General features: G+C 44.0%; 1 protein-coding gene across 1 annotated transcript in view; it reads right to left on the reverse strand.

The window, feature by feature from the left end:
- The window catches only part of SDG2 (SET domain protein 2), a 69,424-nt gene that overhangs the window by 12,754 nt on the left and 30,775 nt on the right, over positions 1-25,895 (reverse strand). Inside the window, exons 12-19 of the mRNA XM_087370758.1 lie at positions 23,328-23,427; positions 23,119-23,214; positions 22,808-22,975; positions 22,594-22,710; positions 22,441-22,494; positions 22,081-22,328; positions 21,886-21,994; positions 21,493-21,798 (exon numbers count right to left, since the gene is read on the reverse strand). Coding sequence (XP_087226884.1) covers positions 21,493-21,798; positions 21,886-21,994; positions 22,081-22,328; positions 22,441-22,494; positions 22,594-22,710; positions 22,808-22,975; positions 23,119-23,214; positions 23,328-23,427 — 1,198 coding nt within the window. The remainder of the gene's footprint in view (positions 1-21,492; positions 21,799-21,885; positions 21,995-22,080; positions 22,329-22,440; positions 22,495-22,593; positions 22,711-22,807; positions 22,976-23,118; positions 23,215-23,327; positions 23,428-25,895) is intronic.

The following is a 25,895-nucleotide window of genomic DNA, read 5'->3' on the forward strand; positions in this document are numbered from 1 at the left end:
CTCCTTGGGAAGCCCTAGGAAGCAAAGTGTAACCGAAAAACCGTGGAACATGGTGTGTCGTATCCATGTCCTCCACTGTAAACCCATGATACCAAGGAAAGAGGTAGACAAGATGTGGGCCAAGGAGAATGGGACTCTGCTCCACAAGTGTCGAGGCAGTGTCAGGGGAGCTCAACTGGTGAGGAAAACGCCTCGTCCATAGATGGTGACCTCCTGGATGTGGTCGCCCTCTAATGTCAAGCTCACCTGGATCCACTCTCGCACCTGTCTCCGTGTAGGCGTGAGGCCCATAATTCTGTCCACAAGCGCCTTGTCCTAGACGGGGACTAGACTGCCTGCTATACTTGTTGCTTGTCAGCTGGGAAAAGAAGAACCTTAACGGTTGTGGAAGTCAAGGGTGCTGCCATAGAGCCCCTCTGGCTAGACCAAAGGTCACCACCAAGATTTTATTTCACCGTAACAAACATGAATGCTCCCGCTACACGGAGGCAAATGAAAAAGGGACGATGCGGAGAGGCCGAGGAGAGAGAAGGAGAGGACAGGGGAGGAAGGAGGAAGCAAGGAGAGGAGGAGAAAGGAATGAAATGGAAGGAAGCGAGAGAAGAGGAGAAGAAGGTGAGAGAAATCTGTTACAAGAGTTCAGCGTAGAGCTGCCTGTTACAAAATTCAACGTGAATCCATATTACAAGAGCTTCAAGCTCATTCAAATTGGCAACATGCCACTTGTCTAAAATCTAGACTAAGTCCTATTACATGCCACTAAGGGCAACTCTAGAGTCTTCGAAGCACTTGGTCATGCGAACCGCCTCCTAGATGCTTGTTAGGCTCCCGTAGCGCTTAGGAAAATAACTCTTCCTAGTACCTGCAACAATTAATTAAAGCGCGCCACCACGGCACCCATTAATTGTTAGCGCTTTGCATGCAAATAACACACTGTGCACTAATTCTAGTCACGGTGGGCGTCCCCATTGAACACACGTGCACACATAACAAATATAAAAATATATATTTATTCTTTGGTTGACCGAAGTCAACGCTCTTGATCATAATTAAGGGGCTTTGACCAAGGGTCGAGGCACCTTAATTATAGTCGAGTCTCTCCAACCGAAGTTGGCACAACTCTCCAACCGAAGTTAGCACATCTTGGTTAACCATAGTTAACCCTCTTGGCGCGTGCCAAGTCTCGTTGGCCGAAGTCAACACTCTCTGACCGTAGTCAGCTCTGTGGTTCTCTGGTTAACCGTAGTTAACTCTCTTGGTAATAAACCAAGTCTCCCGACCAAAGTCAGGCTTACTTGACTAGAGTCAAGTATCTTTGACCGTAGTTAATTCTTTGACCATTAAAAGAACTCTTTGACCATAATTAGCACATATGAAAAATGATCAATTGTACTTTGACTTAGGATATTTACATTGTGGTGGCTCGCCTCAGCTTCTATTCAATTGACCTCAACTGAAGGGCTTTGCGTACAGTACAATCTGTTTTGGCTGAAGGACCTCCTCCAACTCATCCACTTCTGGTGGATCCTCTGATATTGGCTCTATAGGCTCTGGCCCCTGGAATTTCTTTAGAAGACTCACATGGAATGCATTGTGAATCCTCCAATGCTCTCGCAATGCCTGTTAGAATTATAGATATAATTCAGCAGTGACCAATGTAATATAATAAGCTAGTTAGGGGCACTTTTCCCTCACTAAGAGGTTTTTCCCCCTAACTGCAGTTAGTTCACTAACTATGGTTAGTGACTACTAAGGTTTTGTCACTAGGACAAAACCTTATCCTTCTCACTTTGTGTAGTACTCTTTACACTTTATTCTATTGCAACTACGTCTTCAGCTTCTAAGCTTCCTGCACTTTCAATCTCTCTTGCTCTCACTCACTCCCTCATCCTTCATTTGGTATCAGAGCAAGGTTAAAGAGCTCCGTGCTCCCTGCTCTATTCTGCTCCAACCTCCCCGTCTAGCTTCAGCCCGTACAATCGTACGGTATTCTGCCGTACAGGTGCGCCGTACATACCTGCTCCCCGTACATCGTCGCCGTACAAGCTCCGTACGTGTCGCCATCTGCCACCGTACATCGCCGTACAAGCTCCGTACGTGTCGCCATCTGCCACCGTACATCGCCGTACAAGCTCCGTACGTGTCGCCATCTGCCACCGTACAGCGCTCTGCTCCCATACCTGCGCGCCGTACAATATCCGTACATGCTTTTCGTACAGCTCCCGTATCTGCTCGACGTACCTACGCAGGAAGCCGTACAAGGTTACCGTACAGCTCCGCACTTCAGAGCCGTACATCGTCGCCAGACTGTACGGTTAACCGTACAGTCCCGTACAGCTCTTGCTTCCCGTACTGTACAGTCTGTTCCACACTTACCGTACAGTTCGTACAGTCTGTACGTGCAGATCTACACCGGTTGCTGTCAGCCTCGGGTGTTCTTTGACAGGCTCATCCTGCAGAAAACTACAGTTTGGTGCAGTTGTTTTGGAGTACATTTGGGGCATTTTGCATATTGCAGACATTGCAATCATTGTGCAAGTTTGGAACTACATCTGGAGCAAAATTGCAGATCTAGTCTGAAATTTGGGGCTTTTGTTTAAAAATTGCAGATTTGGGGCTTTTAGTAATTTTGCCCCTTTCTGGCTGCAATTTCTAGCCACAAATTGGGGCTTTTGTGTTGGGAGAGCATTTTTTGGAGTATTCAATACATACTGCCTTTCTTGGAGTGTTTGGAACACTTTTGGCAGATTTTGGAGAGTGTTTGATGCTTGGACAGATTTCTGACAGCTCAAGTACAGAAATCTAAGTTGCATATACAGCCCGTGCTTGGCTGTGTTTTTGGGAGTTGTGCATTTTATTCCCAGTAAGGGAATTCAGCTTTGTATCTGCTTCAATCTCTTTCTCAGATATGGCCCATCAAAATCAGAATGAGTTCCAGTTCGGTGGTCTTTCACAGGAAGACAAGTTGGATGGTACCAACTACTCCCTCTGGAGTTTCATGGTACGTAATATTCTGATTTCTCGCAATTTATGGGATTATGTCAATGGGGATGAAATCCGACCAGCAGATATTGCACCTGCTACCCCTCCTCAGCAAGGAGGTGGAAGAGGTCGTGCACAGGGTGCAGCTGCAGGACAAGTTGTTGGTGCAGCTACAGTCAATACTCCAGAGCAGAAGAGATGGGATTCACGAGATGCCTTAGCCTTGTCATGCATCTCTCTTTCAGTGAAAAGATCAATCATTCCACATATCCGGTCGTGTAAGACCTCCAGGGCAGCGTGGGATATTTTGGAAAGCATGTATGCAGCACGGAATGATGCCAGGGTATCTTTCTTAAAAAGAGAGTTGAGCAATACACATATGGAGGAGGGTGACTCCATGTCAGTCCACCTCGCAAAGCTACAGGATCTCAAAGAGCAGTTGTTAAACATAGATGAAATTATTCCTGATTCAGAGATGATTACAACCACTCTGAATTCTCTTCCTGAGTCTTATCTCAGCTTTCACACTTCGCTGAATTTATCATTGAGGGGGGGTGCAAATCCTCTCTCTTTTCATGAGTTGATAGGACTTCTGCTTCAGGAAGAGCAAACCAGGAAAAATTTGGCTTCACGTGCAGGTGAACAAGCCATGCTCTCAAAATTTAAATCAAAAACAAAGGGACAGGCAAAGACAACAGCAAATCAGCCTTCCAGTGGGTCAGGACAGCCTTCACAAAAGGCTAAAAGTGATGCAAGTAAGCCCAAAAAGAAGGGTTTTTGTCACTACTGCAAAAAGCCAGGTCATCACATAGCAGAATGCAGGAAAAGGATTGCAAAAGAAAAGAAAAACAGCTCAGGAATGGCTGTTTCAGATTCAGCCCCTTGTGCATCTGACAGTGGGGATGCTGCAGCCAACTTTGTTGGTCAAGATTATGCCTTTTTATCTTGCATTTCTGATTCTAGGTTGGCTGTTCCAGATGCTCGGGATAGTACAGCCTCTTGCAGTGATGATACATATGCATTTTTGACTTGCAGCTTTGACTCTTCTACAGATGCATCTGCTTTCAGTGTTAATGAAACACTGAACACGTGGTATTTTGACAGCGGTGCATCCAAGCACATCACTTCTAGGAAGTGTCTTTTTACTTCCTTGCATCCACCTCCTGTTGGTAAGAAAGTCACTTGTGCCAACAACTCCTCATATTCAGTACGTGGCACAGGAGAAGTTGAGCTCACTGCAATTGATGGCTCAATTTTCAGACTTTCTGATGTCTTATATGTGCCTGGCATAACCAAAAATCTCCTTTCAGTGTCCACTCTTAACAGAGGGGGATTTCAGGTCATCTTTGAGGATGACAAATGTGCTGTCCGAGACAGGGAAGCTAACTATGCCTTAATGTTATCTGGTACTCTGCTGCGTGGGCTTTTTCAGCTTGATATTTTTCAGAAAAGAGCAGCCCATGCTTTGGCAATTTCTACCCCTACAGCTGCCATGCAAAATACAGAATTATGGCATGCCAGATATGGCCACATGCATTACAATAGCTTAATGACACTTCAGAAATTTTCAATGGTTGATGCCTTACCACCTCTTGAGATACCTCCTCCACATGCCTGTGAAGGGTGCATTTTAGGTAAAATGCATAGATTTCCCTTCAAGAAGGATGGTTCAGTTAAAGCTGTTCGCAAATTGCAGCTTATACACAGTGACGTCTGTGGTCCCATGAGGACTCCGTCATTGGGTGGTCATCTCTACTTTGTCACATTTATTGATGACTACTCCAATTTTACTTGGGTTTATGGGCTGAAAAAGAAATCTGAAGTGTTCACAGAGTTTAAACACTTTTCAGCCATGGTTGAAAATGAAACCAGACTCAAGATACAGACATTACGCACGGATAGAGGTGGGGAATACCTATCTGCAGAATTTGATGCTTTCCTCAAGCAAAAGGGTATTGTGCATCAGCTCACAGTCAGGCTGACCCCTCAGCAAAATGGCAAAGCTGAGAGGAAAAATAGAACCCTCATGGAGATGGACAGATGTATGCTGAAAAGCAAACACATGCCTCATAAATTCTGGTTAGAGGGTTTGATGTGTGCCAATTACATTTTGAACAGGGCTCCCACTAAGGCTTTAAAAACAAAAACTCCTTTTGAGCTCTGGAATGACAGGAAGCCTTCAGTGGATCACTTCCGAGTCTTTGGATGCCTTGCCTATGCACATGTGCCAGTTGAATTTAGGCACAAATTGTCAGATAAAGCCATCAAATGCATATTTGTTGGATACAGTGCAGAAAGCAAGGGGTATCGTCTCTACAATCCTGCTACACGCAAAATCATTGTAAGTAGAGATGTGATATTTTCTGAAAATTCAGCTCACACTCAGGCTGATTTTCAAATGCCTTCATCTTCAGAAGATGTCTTTCAAGGGTTGCTACCCATTGCTTTGGGTTCCCTTGCTGATTTTTCTGATCCAAATCAGAATTTACAGCAACCTTCAAATGCTTCAGTTCCACCACAGGATGTCTTGCCTCCTCCACAGGCAGTGGAACAAGTGGTGCAGCAAGAAATTGCAGACATACATGCAGCAAAAACAGTCCCAAACTGGCTGTTACAGACTCTCAGGGAGAGTAAACTTGATGCTCCGTTACCTGGCAGGACTCGCAGTGCAGCAAGGCACATGGAAGGTGCTAATTCAGTGGAATCAGCATATGCAAGTACTCTCCTTGATGAGGAGGAGCCTGCCACATTTGAAGAAGCAAAAGGTAATGTGCATTGGATGAATGCCATGCACGATGAGTTGCAGTCCATTGCAAAAAATCAGACTTGGGATGTTGTGGACTTGCCACAGGGTAAACATGCTATTGGCACACGATGGGTATTTAAAGTCAAACGGAAGATGGCTCCATTGACAGATATAAAGCCAGGCTGGTTGCTAAGGGCTATGCTCAGAAAAAGGGCATAGATTATGAGGAGACATTTGCTCCTACATCCCGGATGACCACCATCCGATCAGTAATTGCAATGGCTGCCCATTTTGAGTGGAATGTTCATCAGTTGGACATAAAAACAGCCTTCTTAAATGGGGACTTGCTGGAAGAGGTGTATGTCAAACCACCTCCGGACAGTAAGTCATCCTTCTTTATGTCGATGACTTACTGCTCACAGGGTCCAATGAAGAAAAAATTGCAGATTTCAAAGCTGATTTGCAGACCAACTTTGACATGTCAGATTTGGGGCTGCTTCACTTTTATTTGGGGATCCAATTCTCTCATGAGAGACGTGGCACTGTTATGTCTCAGTCCAAGTATGTTCAGAAACTCTTGGACAGATTTAACATGCAAGAGTGTAAGCCCATATCTACTCCTATGGAACCGGGGCTGAAACTCACAATGCATGCTGCAGGAGAATCAGTTGATGCCACACTTTACAGTCAAGCTGTTGGATGCCTCATATATCTCTGCAACACTAGACCTGATATTCAGTTTGCAGTATCTCAGGTGAGCAGGTACATGCACAGCCCAAAAACTATGCATTGGCAGGCAGTTAAGCGCATCTTCCGTTATTTGCAGGGCACCAAGTCTTTTGGCTTACTATTTCCCAGGGGGGGTGACTTGCAGATGCATGCCTACAGTGATTCAGATTGGGCTGGTGATTATGACACTAGGCAGTCCACTAGTGGCAATTGTTTCTTTTTGGGTAAGTCTTGCATTTCATGGCTGAGCAAGAAACAATCTACAGTGGCTACCTCATCATGTGAAGCTGAGTACAGGGCAGCTTTCACAGCAACAGTTGAATGTGTCTGGCTGAGACGTTTATTTGCTGATCTTCATCTGTCTTTGGAGGGTCCTTCTCCAATTCTCACTGATAGTCAAAGTGCCATTGCAGTGGCAAAGAATCCAGTGTTTCATGCTCGCACGAAGCACATTGAGGTTCACTATCACTACGTCAGAGAGAAGTTGCATGCAGGAGAGATCAGTATGATCTTTATGTCCACACATGACAACGTTGCAGATATTTTCACCAAAGCGCTACCACGTGAGAAGTTTGAGACATTTCGCAGTGCCCTGAACTTATATCCGTTTGGTGATTGATCAGCCTTGTACATGACATTGGCACTGCAGGGGGGTGTTAGAATTATAGATATAATTCAGCAGTGACCAATGTAATATAATAAGCTAGTTAGGGGCACTTTTCCCTCACTAAGAGGTTTTTCCCCCTAACTGCAGTTAGTTCACTAACTATGGTTAGTGACTACTAAGGTTTTGTCACTAGGGCAAAACCTTATCCTTCTCACTTTGTGTAGTACTCTTTACACTTTATTCTATTGCAACTACGTCTTCAGCTTCTAAGCTTCCTGCACTTTCAATCTCTCTTGCTCTCACTCACTCCCTCATCCTTCAATGCCAACCTGTATGCAACCTCATTTATTCTTTCTGTAACCCTGAAAGGGCCATAGTACCTAGAAGATAACTTTGCATACACTTTCTATTTGCCTTTAAACTTGCAGAGCCTAGCTTTCTCAAACTTTAAAAGTACCCAATCCCCTTCCTTGAGATTTAACTGTCTCCTATGCTTATTTGCAGCTCTTTTATGCTTCTCTTGAGACCTTTCAATTGCTGTCCGGACTTGGCTGTAAGCTGTCTGGAGGTCTCTCACAAACTGATCAGCTGCAAATATGTCATCCTTGATCCTCAGGATAGGTGGCAGAATCACCTTCCCATAAATGACCTCAAAAGTGTTGGGATATCTCAAGGTGTATGCCTCAGGCACACCTTATGTTTCTATGTGTGAGTGCTAAAGGCACAGTTAGGTGCCCACAAGCACAGTTAGGTGGTGGAAAGCCACATAGGATGATTGAGAGAATCTAGGAGCAGATTGAGGAGATGATTGTGGAGCTCTGAAGTCATCAGTGATGTCAGTGAGTATGTATGAGGTGCCTACTTAAGGACCTCACTCTTCTTCATTCTACAAGCAAGTAATGCAAGTATTCTGAGTTTGTGTCCACTCTTCGCTTTCCTTTCAGTTCACCAACATGGTATCAGAGCCCTTTGATCCCCCTTGAGCCCATTTCTGCCACATCATCTTCTTCTTCTTCATCTTCTTCTTCCCCATCTTCCTCCTCCTTCCCAAAATCTTAGAGAGCTTGGTTCTCCGCCTACAAACGACCATTGCCCAAACCCTTTGAGCTGGAAACTCCTCTAGTATGGGCGAACTTCCACCTACAAGCAATTGAAGAAAAAACGTCTGTGGTGGCTGCCATTCCCCAAACAGCACATTTTTCGCCATTTCTGCTACTGCTCAATACTCCCTGCCTGCTCCGCCATTGCCTAAGCCCTCTTAGGAGTAGATGGGCGACCTCAAGACGAAGATTTTGAGCCATTTTTCAGGTCATTTGGTTCAGTAACGAGGGAGAATCGTCAAAACTCAGTTTCAGCCTGTAGCAACTCTCCCGAACAAAAGTGCGCACCATTTCGTCCAACCTCTATGCTGGAGCCTCTCTGGTATATGAGCTTTCTTTTGCTTCAGAAAGCCCTCTTTTCCTTGCTTTGAAGAGTGAGCTACAAGCCCTCCAAGTTCAGCTTTTCAGTTTTGACAGTTTTGGACAAGTTTTTGAAGATGATGCTACATAAAATGCTACTCTAGCATTTCTGGTTTTTTGAAGCTTTCAATAACTTCAGTACAAGTGTGGCTTCAGTTTTGTTTTGAATTACTAGACCTGGTTTTGATTGGAAAGTATTTATTTCACCCACTTCTATGAAGCATGTAAGAAGAAGCATCATTGTTTGAAATTTGGTCACAAGACTTTGCTACATTAAATGCTTATATTTTGAAGCATTTCAGTTGTTATTCTAAGCCTTGTAAGAGAGAAGACACTGCCCAATACCTAGGTTAGACCCTCTCATGGCTTGCTTATGCAAAATATGTGAAAAGCCAAAACATAAAGCAATGTCTTGTTATGCTACAAAGGATGAAAATGCCAACCTAACTTCCTTGTTGAAGATTGCCAAAACAATGGTTGCCAAAAAGGAAGGAACTACAAAGCCCGAGATCTACCCTCTCCTGGCACTTTTATTTAACTCCAAGTACAAGAAAAAGATGAAGGTCAAATACCTAAGATATGCTTCTCTACACAACTATGGAGATGACAAGATAATTGTTCTCTTGAAGGATATGATTTTCAGATCCACTTGTTCTATCATAGTACCATCTTATAAGGCACTAGACACTGCCCATGTGGTAAGACCTTGCCTTGACATGGATATTTTGCCTCCACAAGATGAGGCATCCCATGAAGATTATGCATTTTAAATCATCTCTATGTATGCTCCAGATCTCTCTTTTTATGTCAAGGTACTCAGCTTGGATAGTCCTCCAAAATGAATGAAAATAAACTATTGTGTTTTGTAAACACCTCTGGTCACCTTATGATGTAGGCCATGTGTATGTTTTGCTCCATGGTACCTCCTACAGACATTGTGTGCATGTACATGCAGGGGAGATAATTGGAAGGTCTTTTTGTACCCCTTTTGTTTACCTTACACCCAAGGGAACCCTTGCTAGCATGAGAACCTAGCCATAGATTAATCCTTGACCACCATGAGATGGCATGAGAAACTATGAGACTAGATGTATCCTTGACATAGCCTGAGGCATTCCCTTGAGGGGGGGTTTGTTGGGATATCTCAAGGTGTATGCCTCAGGCACACCTTATGTTTCTATGTGTGAGTGCTAGAGGCACAGTTAGGTGCCCACAAGCACAGTTAGGTGGTGGAAAGCCACATAGGATGATTGAGAGAATCTAGGAGCAGATTGAGGAGATGATTGTGGAGCTCTGAAGTCATCAATGATGTCAGTGAGTATGTATGAGGTGCCTACTTAAGGACCTCACTCTTCTTCATTCTATAAGCAAGTAATGCAAGTATTCTGAGTTTGTGTCCACTCTTTGCTTTCCTTTCAGTTCACCAACAAAAAGGGGCTTTCCCTAAAGAGCTGTCCCATGTATTATTGTAAGCAAACTCTACCAATGGTAGGTACTTTTCCCAGTCTAAACCTTGCTCACCCACATAGCATTTCAGCATATCCAATGCTATAGAATTTACTACTTCACTTTGACCATCTATTTGGGGATCAAAGAAGAAGAAAAATTCAAATTCGTTCCCATATTATTGAATAAAGCTCTCCAGAATAAACTAGTCATTCTGGGATCTCGATCACTGACAATAGACTTAGGCATACCATGATGCTTAAAGATCTATGCCATGAAAAGCTTAGCCATATGATCTGCCTTTATGGTTTTGTGAACCGGAATGAAATGAGCTTGCTTGCTGAATCTATCAATGATAGTCCAAATCCCATCATTCCCTAACTTTGATCTTGGCAAATCAAAAATAAAGTCCATTGCAATACTTTCCCACAGTAGTGCTTCAGGCACGGGAAGAGGCATAAGTAGGCCAGGTGCTTTTCGTCTATCATACTTCACTTTCTGACACATAAGGCATTCAGTAACAAACCGATGTATATCTTTCCGCATCCCTGGCCAAAAGAAATACCTCTCTAGTGCTTGAGTTGTTTCTGTAATTCCTCTATGTCCAGCATAGGGAGATGCATGGCATTCCTCCAAAATCTTTTTCCTCATCTCTTGGGTGATGCATAGGCAGTCATCTTTCATTAAATACCCATCTTTCAGGGAATAGTGACTGGTGGACTGCCCCTCTTGCATTTGCTGTAGAATCTCACCAAAATCTGCATCATTAGCATATTGCTCCCTCATATCTTCCAGGTCCTGATGATAAGCAATAGTTACATTGTTGACCTAGGGTCTTATAGACAAGGCATCTGCCACTTTGTTCCAAACTCCTGGAGTATGGACAATCTGAAAATGGTACATTGACAGCATGTTTGCCCATTTTATATGCTTCTCAAAAGGCTTTGTCTGAGTCAAAAAGTATCTCAAACTTTGGTGATCTGTTTTAACTGTAAAATCTGCACCCAAAAGATAATGCTTCCATGTATGGATGGCATGGATTACAGCCAATAACTCTTTCTCATATATTCCCAGATATCTCTCTGCATCCCGGAGTCTCCTGCTCTCATAGGCCACTACCTGACCATTCTGATGCAATGCAGCCCCAACACATTCCCCACAAGCATCACAATCCACATCAAATGGCTGATTTGTAGTCACTCTTTCTTTGAGTGTGGTGAAGGCTGTCTTTTGAGGAATTCCCCATCTGAAAGCTGCATTTTTCTTAGTAAGATCATGGAGTGGAGCGGCTATATCCGCAAAATGCTTGATAAATCTTCTGTAGTAAGAACATAGGTCTAGGAAACTTCGCACTTCATGCACAGTTTTCAGCTCTAGCCATTCCTGAATGGCACGGATCTTTCCTGGATCCATCCGTATCCCATCTTTGGATATTATATGCCCCAAGTAATGGATTTCTTCCAGAAAGAATTCACTTTTCTTGCTGTTTGCATAGAGCTGATGATTTCTCAGCTCTTGAAACACTATAGCAAGATGTTCCTTGTGCTTTTCTTCGGACTTAGAAAAGACAATTATGTCATCGAAGAAGGTACCAGTGAATTGTCTATAAGGTCGGAAGATACGATCCAACATCCTATTGAAAGTAGCTGGGCCATTTGTCAATCCAAAAGGCATCACCTGATATTCATACAACCCAAAAGTAGTGCAGAACGCTGTCTTGTGCATCTTGAGGCTGTATCCTCACTTGGTAATAGCCACTCTTTAAGTCTATCCAGCTGAAAACTGACGCTCCATTTAACTGATCCAGCACATCATCAATGCGCGCAATACGGAATCTATTCTTGACGGTCATTTTGTTCACTGCGTGGTAATCGACGCACATACGGAATGAGCCATCTTTCTTCTGTACTAGCAGTACAGGGGAGCAAAAAGGAGAAGAACTGGGCTGAATCAGGCCCTTGGACAACAAGTCCTGCACCTGAGTCATAATCTCTTCTCGCTAAGTTGCACTAACTTTGTATGGGGGCCTATTGGGTGGCTCGCTGCCAGGAATGAGTTCTATGCCATGATCCTCAAGTCTCCCAGGGAGTAGCTCCCTTGGCAAGGCGTCAAAAAAGCAATCTTTAAAATTTCAAGAAACTGAAATTTATTCTGATCTGCCTCACTTATTTCAGCATGCATTTCCATATCCCTCTCTTTTACAAAAATCATGTAAGCTGAAACTACAGACTCCAACAAAACTATTTGATACGATGGGAATAGTTTCCCCTCTATTCCTAGCAACCACATGATATACTTTGCCCCTATGTACAAACTCCAGCACTCTGTCAGGAAGAGTCAACTTCACTGCCTTGTGATGAAGCCAAGGCATACCCAAGACTACATCATGATGTTTCAGTGGAGAAATGAAGAAGTCTTCCTGATCCACATAACTCTGTACATGAAGACGGAGCTTCCCTATGACTGGCACAGGGTTCCCATAGAACATATGATCGACATCCAAAGCCCTATCCAGCTCCTCCATCTTTGTTCCCAGCCTCAAGGCTAGGTCCTCTGATATTAAGTTATCAGTAGCCCCTGGATCAAATAAAATCAGCGCTTGCTGGTCTCTGACTTTGCCCCATGATAGCAGTGATTCTCATTCTTATGGGTTTAAAACATGATCTAGTATGTCAGGAATTCCTCCTGCCATTGGCTTTTGCAGTCCCCGTGGCTTCTCTGCCTCTTTTCCCTTCGAAGTTGAAGGCTTTTCTGGGCATCGGGCAGCCACATGCCCCTCTTTGCCGCACCTAAAGCATTTACCCTCTTTCCTGAAAGTTTCAATCTGTTCAAGGGTAAATTGTGCTCTTCCCTTATAGGGCTTTTGCACCTGGTTTCCCCTCGGCTTCTGAGGCTAAAATCCCCTCTTCTGAGCCTTGGGAAACTCTCTTGTTTCAAACTTGGGGGTTGCTGGCTTTTTATCCCTTGGTAACCCTGCCTGTAGTGAAGGCACACCAGTAGGATCCTGCATGTACATGAGACTAGCCACATTGGCTGAATGCATTAGATCTGATATTTCTTTGATATCTTTGGTGTTCACTTGGGCCTGTATCTTTGGAGTGAGTCTTGCCCTGTACTTCGAGTTGAGTCTTACCAAAAAAATCTTTGAAGGAGAAACCTGCAAGTATGCATCCCAAAATTTCTGGTTGTAAGACTCAACTGTATCTTGTGCTTCCATATGAATGCTCTCCCAACCCAGAAGGACATGAATCCACATGATCCCATAACTGTTTGGGAATAAACTATTTATAGAAAGCTTTCTTGAAGTCCTTCCATTTCCGGGGAGCTACATAGTTGGCTGTTTTAGCTATCCACCATGTACTAGTTGTACCAGTCAGGTGTAAACCAACCATACGAAGTTTTGAGGACTCAATGAACTTTTCCAGGCTAAAGGCAGCATCAAACTGCCTTATGAACTGCATAGCCTTTTCAGCTTGGCCATACTAGCCATTGTAAGTGGCAAATCTTACTGACTTCCCACCGTCCTTGAATTCTTTAGTCTCTGCCTTCCTACTGGACTTCTTCTTCTTCTTCTTCTTCTTTTTCTTCTTTGACTTTGAAGATCCCAAAGAAGGAGGTGATGTCGAGGATGAAGAGGTAGAGCTAGAAGATGAAGCCGAACTAGATGAACTGTGATGATGCTTCGCCTTCTTCTTCTTGGGAAGAGGAACTACACTTTTCCTCTTTTCGCTCACCACCACTTCTTCCTGGTTTGCTCCAGAGGGAGGCTTCTCTCACTTGTTGCCTCTCCCAACTGAGTAATCAACTCTCTGTAGGCATTCTCTTTGTTTATCTGTAAAGCTTCAGCATGTTGCACCTAGTTAGACTCTGCCATTCCCTCATGGGATGATTGGGCATGTTGTTGTGAAGCCATCTCTGCAACTTATCTGAGATCTGCAACTCTCACACACACAGTGTATACAACTGATGCACTCAGCCTTTGCTTTTCAAAGAGAAAGTACCTCAACAAGAGGTGTCTTGCATTCGCAACTTGTGCCAGTAATGGGCTGTCAACTCAAAGCATAAACCCACAAAGTTGCCAAAGCATCAACAACTGTATTGCCCCTTTTCTGGCGGCTACAAAAAGCACTCAGAATGCATTTGATTCATCTTTCCAGTGCACAAAGGCATGCATTTTCTCTTTTCTGCAAATCTCTGATTTCTCTGCTTTTCTGCTGCTTTTCCGACAGTAAAAGTCTAACAGATAGGTGAAAATTGATGGCCAAAACTGTCTCTGCAACTGTCTTTTTTTTTTTTGACAGTAACTGGATGGGTAACCGGCTGGTTACACTAACCAGAATAGTTCTGGTTGGCTCCCAACTGAACTCAACCCACTGTAGTCTAGTTAGCCAGCTATGTTCTGGTTAGCTAGAACCAGGGTTAGTTGGTCAGACCTGGTTTGTCTAACCAGTCTGGTTTGGTTAGACCAACTAATTGGACCTTTGACCAGGGTCAACTAACCAAAGTTAACTTAACCACTGGTCTGCCACATCAGCCTGCCACCTGTCTTGCCAGGTCATCTGCTGAGCTGGCTGCCATGTCATTTCTGCACATGCTTATGCCACATCACCCTTGCCAGGTCATCTGCCACATGTCACACAAGCATGCACATCTGCCAAGTCAATTGGACCTACGTGGTTGTATGCCACGTCACCCTAAGGTTAATCCTTGGGCTGAAGATGGGCAACGGATTTTCTCACGGCATCGCACATCGCGCCTTCCGGGTCTACATTCGCGTGATCACAGCGTCCTTAGTCCGACAGCACCCATCGTTTGGCGCCTCAATTTGTCCGTCAGGCACCTCTCAGGTCTACTCATCGGTATCTCCGTCAAAACAAATGGGCATGTGCCATGTATCCCCATTAAGGCATCGCCAAACACTTTCCGTCTGTCGTTCATCCACAAGCCTCAACACTGGAGATCGCTTCCCCAAATTGCACTCAACCTTGATCGCATGCAAGAGTTAGCATAAAGGGATTTATCATCGATGCTAGTTCTTCTGCTTCGCTGCACGACGATGGCTGGTTCGCTGGTGTGTTAGACCATGGTCTGACAATGCATTGCAAGATCTAAGCGAGAGGTTCTTCACACCTCAGACACCACACGGAATGTTTGGAAAAAAAAAAGTCACCAACGCACGCGTCGGCGTCTTCGTTCAGCGCTCTCTCCTGCTACACACATTTTTATTTTCCATCGTCACACAGATACGAATTGTCCTCTGTGATCGTGATTGCCATAGAAGGCAATTCATGCCTTGCTCTGATACCAATGCAACCTCGAAGGTTTTATTCATCCTGCTCTTTGCAATACAAACACTCTCTCTTGCTCTCCCTCCCTCCCTCTCTCTACAAGCACAATAGGGCCCAGGACAATCGTCAGGTTGGACCCCCCCGAAGGTTTTATTCATCAAGAGAGAAATCTATTACAAGATATCAGCGTAGAGCTGTCTGTTACAAAATTCAACATGAATCCATATTACAAGAGCTTCAAGCTCATTCAAATTGGCAACATGCCACTTGTCTAAAATCTAGACTAAGTCCTATTACATGCCACTAAGGGCAACTCTAGTCTTCAAAACACTTGGTCATGCGAACCGCCTCCTAGATGCTTGTTAGGCTCCCGTAGTGCTTAGGAAAATAACTCTTCCTAGTACCTGCAACAATTAATTAAAGCGCACCACCATGGCACTCATTAATTGTTAGCACTTTGCATGCAAATAGCACACTGTGGACTAATTCTAGTCACAGTGGGCGTCCCCACTGAACACACGTGCACACATAACAAATATAAAAATATATATTTATTCTCTCGTTGACCTATGTCAACGCTCTTGATCATAATTAAGGGGATTTGACCAAGGGTCGAGGCACCTTAATTATAGTCAAGTCTCTCCAACCGAAGTTGCCACAACTCTCCAACCAAAGTTGGCACATCTTGGTTAACCATAGTTCACCCGCTTGCCAAGTCTCATTGACCGAAGTCAACACTGTCTGACCGTAGTCAGCTCTGTGGTTCTCTGGTTAACCGTAGTTAACCCTCTTGGTAATAAACCAAGTCTCCTTGACCGAAGTCAAGCTTACTTGACCAGAGTCAAGTATCTTTGACCGTAGTCAATTCTTTGACCCATTAAAAGAACTCTTTGACCACAATTAATACATACGAAAACTCTTTGTTTATGATGAGATAAATGGTCAATTGTACTTTGACTAAGGATACTGACATTGTGGTGCCACCATACCAAAGCGTTCTTCACTGTCCAGGACTACCATGACCAATAGTCTCACCCTATGGGTCGCGCATATCCTGATACAATAACTTGTTTCCCAAAAGAGATCTAGCATCACAATACAGCAAACACTATGGCAGTCACACCTATACAATCCCTCTCGAGGTTCTAGGGATACTTCTCATTCCAAGCATGGATTCCCGACCCCAACCTACTCAGCAACGAGGCTATACTCAAGATGTGCCATCTGCCTAGCAACCAGTGCCTGCATGTGACCCATCTCCTGGAGAAACCAAAAAACAAATTCCCACATGGAACATGTTACCAGCCAAGGCCAGTAAATAAGATACACAGTGAATTCAATCCCACTTGCATTCAATGCATCTTCCGCTCTCAATAGGCATCAGAATTCCAAGCATTAGTCCTACTGAGCCTTGCTCTCACACCCGTAACAACAGGCATCCACATCAGTGCTAACACTTGCATAAGAACCAAAGAGCGTTTACTAGCACCCAAACAAGGCCACATGCTGCCCGTACAATCACAAGTGTCCACTGACTCACTAGAATACCCAAAGAATGGGTTGAAGCGTCACTGAACTGCCCACAGAGATCAGAAGCATGAACAACCTCTACAAGCATTCATTGTGAATCACCCTGCCAAACAGGCCTCTCCAAACACAGCTCACAAGCTGAGCAAGGATAAAGAGAAGACAACCAGCTTACCCTGGTGAATCAAGGACTATTCAAACGAGCTCTTACACGAGCTTGGGCAATTCAGCCCCCAATTATACATTGCCATGTCTGTAAATCAGTTTAGCCTGCTCATACAACAGCAATGGCTGAGAGAAAAGGGAAAGAAAGAGACAATAGAACGAGAACACCCCCTTCAGGAAGCGATTTGTGGAGCAGCCAGGCCCTCAAGCATTGAAGCAGCCAGCCCTCAAACAATTCCTGCGCTGGCTGTTCTCTGTACCAGCAGCCCACAGAGCTGCAAACGGACGCCCAGACTCCCGTACGGAGTCCCAAACAGCCACACAACAACCAAAACTGCTGTGCGCAGTCCCTGAAGCAGATCCGTGCGTCCAGCCCATCCGTGCGTCCAAAGTCTCTCTGTCCGCTCCCGTACGTGAAAACGTGAGTTTTCCAGCCCTTCCTCCACATTGAACCTTGCTAAAAGCATCTAAGGATGGGAAAATGCCATGTTGCATTCCCCCCCTTCATTTGCTGTTTGCCCCCTCTGGTGGGACCTTTTTAAAGTCTAGCCAATGAGTTTGCCCCTTGCCCCCTCTAGTGGGACCTTTTTAACACCCAACCAATGGCCAACTTTGGATCCTAAGGGTCGTTGGGTCCCTCTTGGCCCTAGACCTCTCATTTTCCTCCAAGGCACAAATGCTAGGGATTCTAGCACATCAAGCAACCCTTGACCTCGCTCTTTGTTTTCCCACGGTCCTGGGACTTGCGCACATCCAGGCCAACATGCATGCGCCAGAAAGTGACAGAACACCTCGATTGCGATGTGTGACTGGCATTCCTCTCGAAAGGACTGAGAGATGGTGGCATACCTTCTTCCTGAAGGGATGTTGCGACTGAGCATGTCCTTCCAAGGTACTAAGGAAGTACTAAGGCTGATGAGCACACCTTAGATGAATCGATCGAATTGATGTCATCACCAAGGGAACTACCAGCATAGACATTGGTCACTCCTACTGCTAGGGGCTCGTGATCTAATGGAGAGGACACTGTATGACTAAACTCCCAGAGTGAAGGACACAATAATGGGAAGGCGTCATCACCCTCTCTACTGACTGGTACTGCACCTACGGCCTCCCAAAAGAACTCAAGAGGGAACTGCATGACTCTCCTCACGGACTGCCGAGGAGTCATCAAACTTATGTACTACAAATACACCTGATACTCCAACTGTGAGGGTACTCCCTCCTGCTAGGCCTGAAACTAGTTTGGCTGACTCTTGAGTTGCCCCCTCCTACTAAGCCTCAAGGCCAGTGGGCCTAGAGATTGAGCCCACTAGTCCTGGACACTCCTGACAAGAAGGTGAAATGTAAGTCCACCCGAGTAAAGTTGATGTGGACAACTGAGCTCCAAGGGTGGAAGAACCAGAGGAGCTGACTATAGCTCATGAAGAGGCCTGATGGATGTAAGACCCATCACCCCTGTCTACAAAGTCTAGGTTGTCCCTTGGGCGGAAGCCCCATAAGAACGAGCTGTAGAGCTAGACAACCCTCTCGGGTGGTGGACCCAAGAGGCTCATCTACGTCAACTGTTGATAGGACTGAGATGTCTCCAAGGATGGAAGACCCATCATTGAAAACTATATGCTCCCTAATAAATAGATCCAGCTGATTGAGCTCCTTCGGAGAAAGACCCATAGGAACCACTTGGATATGATGAAGTTGTTGGAGAAGTGAAAAACCCATCTAACTTAACTGTACTAACTGAATGATCCCCTTGGGTGGGAAACCCAAGAGAATGAGAATAAGCTATTGTAACTGGATCGTCTCAAAGGGTGGTAGACCCAAGAGGCTCATTTGCTAGGTGTGCGGACTGAGCTAAGCTAGTCCCAGATATGGAAGACCCCTGAGAGCTGGTTGTATTAATGGCTGCAATACCCCCATGGGTGGAAGACCCTGCGAAATTGCATGAAGCTAAGTGAATGGTCCCCTGGACTGGTAGACCCAAGGGAATCCCATGTCTAAACTGCTACAGAATGGTCCGCTTAAATATGCTCACAGATGAAAGACTAATGAAGAGTTGTCTATGGGTACAGTAGAAGGATAGTCTACTACACTGTGCTCTTAGGGTGGGAGACCCTTGAGCAGATGATGGACGCACATGATGGACGCACACTGGGAATTGCTGATGAGGAGAGGAACAGTGAGCAAACTGTTAGAAACTACTAATGCTGTAAAAGCATCTGCTTTCGGTCTCAATTGCGCTCGAGCTCACACACAACCAAGTCGTCACGACATCTCGATCGATGTGCGACCGCCTCAAGGCGTTCTATCGTTGCATCCTCCTTTGTCTTCTTTTCTTGATTGGGAGACGGTTCTGCTCAAGGAGATGATCCTGCTCCCTGAACGCTTGCCTGAGAGCTGCTATACTAGATGGGTCCATGATGAAAGACTGGTAGACCCATCAACTGCTGCGACAATGACTACCAGAGGAGGGAGGGGGGGGGGGGGGGGGGGGGGGGGGGGATCCCCCTAAACCTTGCCCTGCAAGGTGTCAACGCACACGAGGAACATGGGAGAGGGCAGATGCGTGATGAAGGGAAGGCTGCTCATTAATCTACTAAGAGGTGGGGTGTGCACAAGGCAGCCATGATTTCTATTTGAAGGAATACTCTATGCAGACCTCCTTATAAGGACGCAATCCCTAAGAGAGAGGATGTAACAATCTTCATTCAAAGGTGGTAGCTCAAAAAAGACTTGGACATTGTATCCCACAAATGGTTTGAGTAAATAGATATGAAGCACATCATGAATTTTTGAAGTGGGAGCTAACTCCAACTCACATATTAACTCTCCACATGATCCTGTAGGGGCCATAATACAAGTGGGCAAACTTTGGGAGGTATGGAGTTATTAGTGCGCAAAATCCCCCGACATACTTCTCTACCCATTAAATGTTCACCCTCTCAAACTAAACATGAATCTCACATGGTCCGCCATATTGCAAGTGAGTATGGTGTCCAATGCTATAAAATAATATCCGCCAAAGATGACTCACAAAATTCGCATCTAGACATTCTAGAGTACAGTGCTGGGCATATACAACCCTCCTGCTATCAATCCAAAAAGTGTTAGAGTGGTGATCTTCTAGGGCGACACCACGTGGCTTCAATCTATTGGTTTGCTGTGCTGGCTTGTGTTTTGGTAGAGCCATGCAAGAGTGCTGGGATCAATTGGTGGACTAAGTGCAAAGCTTCCTGGAGATCCACAAGTGGCAAGTGGCTTTTGAGAGCTCTCTCGAGACTTGGGCGTCATCATCAATGGCGGTTTAGCAAGGCGGTATATATGCGCTCAAGACAATCATCTCGTTCTTTTTATCATGAAGGCCTCGAGCCTCAGTCACTGTCCATTTGGTGTTAGCATTAGCAGCTAGCTAGCTTGGTCTGTAGGGTCCTTAGTCGAGTCACTTCACAGACTTTGTAATAGCCAACAAACCCCGTAGGGTTGAGGCTCATGCTATTGAAGAGAAACAGTCGGATTGTTTTCCATGTTGCACGTCTTTCAATAACATGTGTTATCACATGTATTAACTCCTTTTTATCTTATGTAAAGAACAGATTTGCAAATAGAATAATGTTCAATTGCCAACAGTGGTGTCAGAGCGGGATTGATCAAGTCCTATGTTGAGAGGTACGAGTTCACAAGCTTGCAGGCATGTCAAAAGGATTCGCTAGAAGATTCGAGAGAAGTTTACTGGTGTTTCCAAAGCCCGTTTCCAAACAAAAAATGAAGCATTAAAAAAGCAAAACCAACTTTAACTATGACAAGATTCAAAAGCATCTCAAGGTTGGCTAAGATACCACTATATGTATGTAGCCCCAAGTAATCACCTTGAGTAAGGATTTCCTCACCTATCAAACCATAGCGAAGACTACGATTGAGTTGGCAAGCTCACTCTCAACTATAGGTTCAATGCCTTCAGCCACCCCCAAGCCTGAGATCAGCTAACATGCATCCCATACCACATGCATGCATCACCAAGCACTATGCCCGGCAATATATTGAATCTCTAGTGTATAGTTAGAAGCCTAGCTCTAGCTAATTATTAACATCCAACTCTTCATAAGATTTGCACCCTAATAAGCGGCAAGCCTGCTTTTACATAAATCCCTACTTTTCCCAACCCAACCCCTTGGCCAATACCGATATTAATTTAGCCTCGTCTCAACCCTAGCTATTGCCAACCTAGATAAACTGTTCCTAAACCCTAAATCTATCCAGATCCTAGATTCATCTGGCTTCAACCCTATATCTTGCAATCATGATTAAGCATTGGTTAGTCCCATCAGGGACATCGCACTAGTAGCTTGGCAAATATATTTTGGATGGAATCTGTTTTGTTGATCCCAAGACCCTACTTCTTTCTTCCTTTCCACTTTCAATTTTTTGTTTCTTGTATCCTACTTCTGACGTTATCCTCTCTTCTAATCAATAAGTCTTGATTAAAAAATTTTAAACAAACCAAACAGAACATGTGCTCATTGTAGCATCATGAGTAATACTAACCATTCGCCGAAACATCTCCTTTCGATGCTTACTGCCATAACGAAGCCGTGGATTCTGTTGAGGTGACTTTGTATAGCAAGACATGATATCTGGAAGAACTAGACAACCCCTCTGGGCTTTTGTTAAACTGAAACCAGGTTCTGCAACATTATGCTTGTACCAGAAAATAAGCTGCCCAAGTACATAGTCCTTGCTGTAAGTTTTGTGCCATTCCTGAGATGATGATGCACCCAGGGCATGAGCATGCTTAGGACCCAAATCTAAAGGGTTTATCGTAAGAGAAGGAGATGTGAACGTAGCGTAGTCCTGCACAGAAACATATGTGGAGCTTCAACCCTCCACATGCAATAGGAAACAAAAAGAAGACGAAGAAATGATGGCTTTTCCCAATACCTGGCTTGTAAAGAAGAGCTTTGTATATGCATACATGTGAATGAGATCAGCTGCTGCATCATGACGACTCAAACATGCTATAGGTGCTTTGCAGAGCTCATCCCTTAGCCTATACCAAGCTTTGAACAAGTTAGAAAATGAAAAGGGAAATAAACCGACGTATAGCACAAACTGCAAATATCTTCAAGAGCTCACCAGAGAAGGGACTGCCGAAGGTTGTTTTCTACATTCCCCGATTCTGACGGTTCATGTTCTTGAACTTTGCGCTTAAATTCCAACAACTCGTCCTTTGAACCATGATAAGCCATACCACGGAGTAGCTCTGCTACAACTGAATTCTCATGCTTCCAGATCAAAGAAACTAGCTCTGTTGGCTCCAGCTTCCTCAAAGGAGGAGGAGCAATCTTGGGGTCACCATACAATTCCTTAAATGCATACCTCACCTGTAATCAAAAAGAACATGTTTTACTTTGTCCTAGCGCCAATAACCCACAAAGCAAACGTCATAAGATTTGAAAACAATGTTTGCAAATTTACAAGGTGATGAGTGAATACCTTATCAAGGGTTATGGCAAGATTCTGAAGCCTTCCATTAAAGACCCCATCTGCCTGCTCCCTCAACACATATTTACATTTTAAAATACAGTCCACAAAAGATATCACCAAAAGAATTATTGTAACTCAATAGGAAAGCAACCAATAACATACCTGAATCTCTGCTTCAAGAGCTTCAGATTCACCAGGTGTTTCTAGTCTTCTTTCCTTTACAATATTCTTCAGGATTTCTTTCGGGAGGCACTTGCGCTCAATATTCATGAATCTTACCTGAGGTCCAAGATTGTACAGGCCAGTATCAATAATGCATTCACATTTACTGATCCAAATTAGGTGATTGACAACCTACAAAGACAGATACACCTACCACGCCAGCAGCATATCCTATGGTCCAATCAGGCAGGCCTTCAAGTAGACAAGACCCTAAGCCTGCTTGCTGGAGATCTTTCCAATCTTTCTTTGATGTATGGCCGCCTCTACAAGCTTGTAATAGCAAATGATGGCGATGTAGCAAGCCATGGCACTCCTTCATGATCTTAAACACACTCAACACAAATATGACTCAGATAAGAAGAGCACTACCCACAGCAGAAATGCCAACGCTGCCAAAATCAGAAAATTTGGATCTGCCCCTACCTTGCTAGTATTGTAAATAAAAGCAGGAATGATTGTACATACCTCTTGAAACGTTTCAGGACCAGCAAGATGCAAGTAGCTTCCTCGGCATCCCTGGCTACCACATAAACAAATTGATGTCTCGTGCTCCTCCTTGCTCTGAGACCAAAATGCAGAGGAGAGCCAAACTCACTCATTCTCATCTAAAGGGCCAACTGGGTCAGAAAGTGCCAAAACAGAACAAAAATCTAACAAAAGTATACAACACAAACCTCAGTTATTGAGTTGTAATCAAAAGTAAGCTCCTCCCCATACTGTACAGGGCGGAGGGTATAAACACCTATTTGATACCGCCCATTCACGGCTGTTACCCTGTTATGCAGTCCATCAGCAAATAAGATATACAAGAAATGCAAATTTGGTACTCATGTCATGACTTATGCTAGCTCAAATCTGTTCACATGCAAGAAAAGTACACAAACGGGAATCCATCCATAATACAAAAGACTGACAAAAAAGACTTTCCCAAACTCCTCAATACAGCACAAGACTGACAAAAAGACTTTCCCAAACCAAAGCGATATCCAGATTCACTTATAGATGATATGTGCAAGAGTATACTTCAAGCAAGCTTACAGATGTACAACAAATTAGGACAGACAAAATATCAAGTAGCATCAGACCAAACGTAGTCCATCTATATCCGAACCTTGAGCATACTGTGCTGGAGGGAGCCCCTCTATTTCCAGTACATTATGCACATTTTCCAACGGCCAAAAGAACACTCAGCTCCTCCAGGATGAGCAGCAAAAGGCTCCGGGGCCACAGGCATAGAAAGTCAGCCAAGGGATCCCTCTCATTAAATTTTCTATGCTATATGTTTTTTAGGGCATTTCAACATTTTGAAATTTGTAAAGGATGCAGCCTCATTAGGGACCACATTTGACAACCACACAACTGTTTACCTACAACTCTGAATTTTAGAGCTGTCTAAACTCCATAAGGGAGTTACTGCAAAAATTACAAACCATCAATCAACAGACAAGGACGCATATGATGAACCGAACGCCAAAGCCATAGAAATTTTATAGTATGCCTAAAGAATGCAGTCTTTGCCCAAGTGATGTATTTGAGAAAAGCATTGGAGGTATGAATGACACTGAATTCCATGTACAGGTTCACTGCAATCCCTCCATGAATAGAAAGCCAAAAGAAAAGAGTGATCTTTCTATTCCTGAGGGATTTCCAGAACCTACACCAAAAGTTCTTCCACACAACTGCGAAAATCTGAAAACTATCCCAATGTAGCACTTTAGAGGGCCTCCAACCTCTACTGCTAAGCTATGGTGGTGAAGCTACTAAACGAGCATCCACACCAATGCAAATGCAAAATATGCAGAATGTCAGTACTAAATCCTAGATACAACATAGTCATGTTATGTCGGTATTCTTACATGCATGTAAACCTCCACAATCATGCCCGTAGGGATGCGTGGAGGTCAATGTGTCTTTTAGGAATACAATCAAGGTTTTTGCTGTGATTACAATCATAGATGATAGCAAAGAGTTATATAGATAAGATTTTTGGTGTGATTATAGTCTCGCATATTTCATAAAACAAAGATTTATATTTTATGTTAAGTTCATCTTCAAACCAAGATCTACTACATGCTCTTCAAGTCTTGAATATTTTGAACCCTAACAAGTGATATCAGGGCCATCTCTCTTTGAGCATGTGGTCTATCTATTATTAGATCTCATGGAGAATTATTCGAAGTCTTTGTCCAAGTTTAGTATATTAGATACATCAGTCATCAAGATTGATGGTAGAAACTTCCCTTGTGAAAATTGTTTGTTCGTTTACAAAAAAGGATTGTGGGGGGTCATCTCAGGAGCAAAGAAAAAGCTTGTATATAATCAAGGGCTAAGAGTGTGATAGAAGGTCTGTGAATGACCAAGGCTGGCCCTCTACAAGAGCGGCGACAGATATGCTAGTGATGACTGCAGCTAAAGGTAGCAACACAGGCAGCAACGACCAGCAGGTGCAGAACGTCTTCTTTACAAAAATGGCGACTAGCAGCTCAGATGTCTCCAGAAGCAAGATGACGACCTGAGTAACGGCACCCTTAGCAGTGCCAACAAATCTGATGCCAGAATGGCGAGTGGAAAATGTGAGTGTCGATCAGCTCCAGCCTCCAAGAAAGAATCGGCCAGCTGAAGCAAAAATCAACATCCTCTGATACCACTGTTTGAAAGAGGAGGTAGGAAGTAGAAGTGTATGTTGCCATACCGTACCAACAGTACCAAAACATAAGTACAAAAAGAATATATGAAAGCCCTGGTGTAGGACAGCCCCAAGTAGGACTAACTGTCATATGCTGACTTAGTGTACTGGCTATCCTATCTAAACGTACTAATGGTTCCAAACAGTACTATAGTATTAAAAACTACTAACTGAACTAGAAGGCCGTAGCAGGCTAGATATACGCTACAGAAGGAAGAACTAGTTCACAACACGTACATATACCCTAATATCTTACTCCGCAAAAGTCCTACTTGGTGATGATTCTCAGCCAAGACGAGATAGATTCATAATTGGCTAACCTACTAAGAGATCAAATGTTGGGTCACTATGCCCAACATATTGCATTTTCCATTTGAGGTAGCATTGCCTTTCATCGGTTTTGAGACTAGCTCATTACAAAAAAAAAGATTTGGTACAGACCAATTTACGAGAAGTCTTGGTCTGTTAAAAGATCCATAGTCTATGAGTATTTCTAGTCTTTACTCTCCACATATTTCTTCATCATCAGATAGATATTTTTAACAGTGGCTCAAAA

Source organism: Dipteris shenzhenensis, chromosome 32 (genome assembly GCF_047967505.1).
Source record: "Dipteris shenzhenensis isolate YYH24624 ecotype China chromosome 32, Dip_SZ_1.0, whole genome shotgun sequence".
NCBI classification, from domain to species: Eukaryota; Viridiplantae; Streptophyta; class Polypodiopsida; order Gleicheniales; family Dipteridaceae; genus Dipteris; species Dipteris shenzhenensis.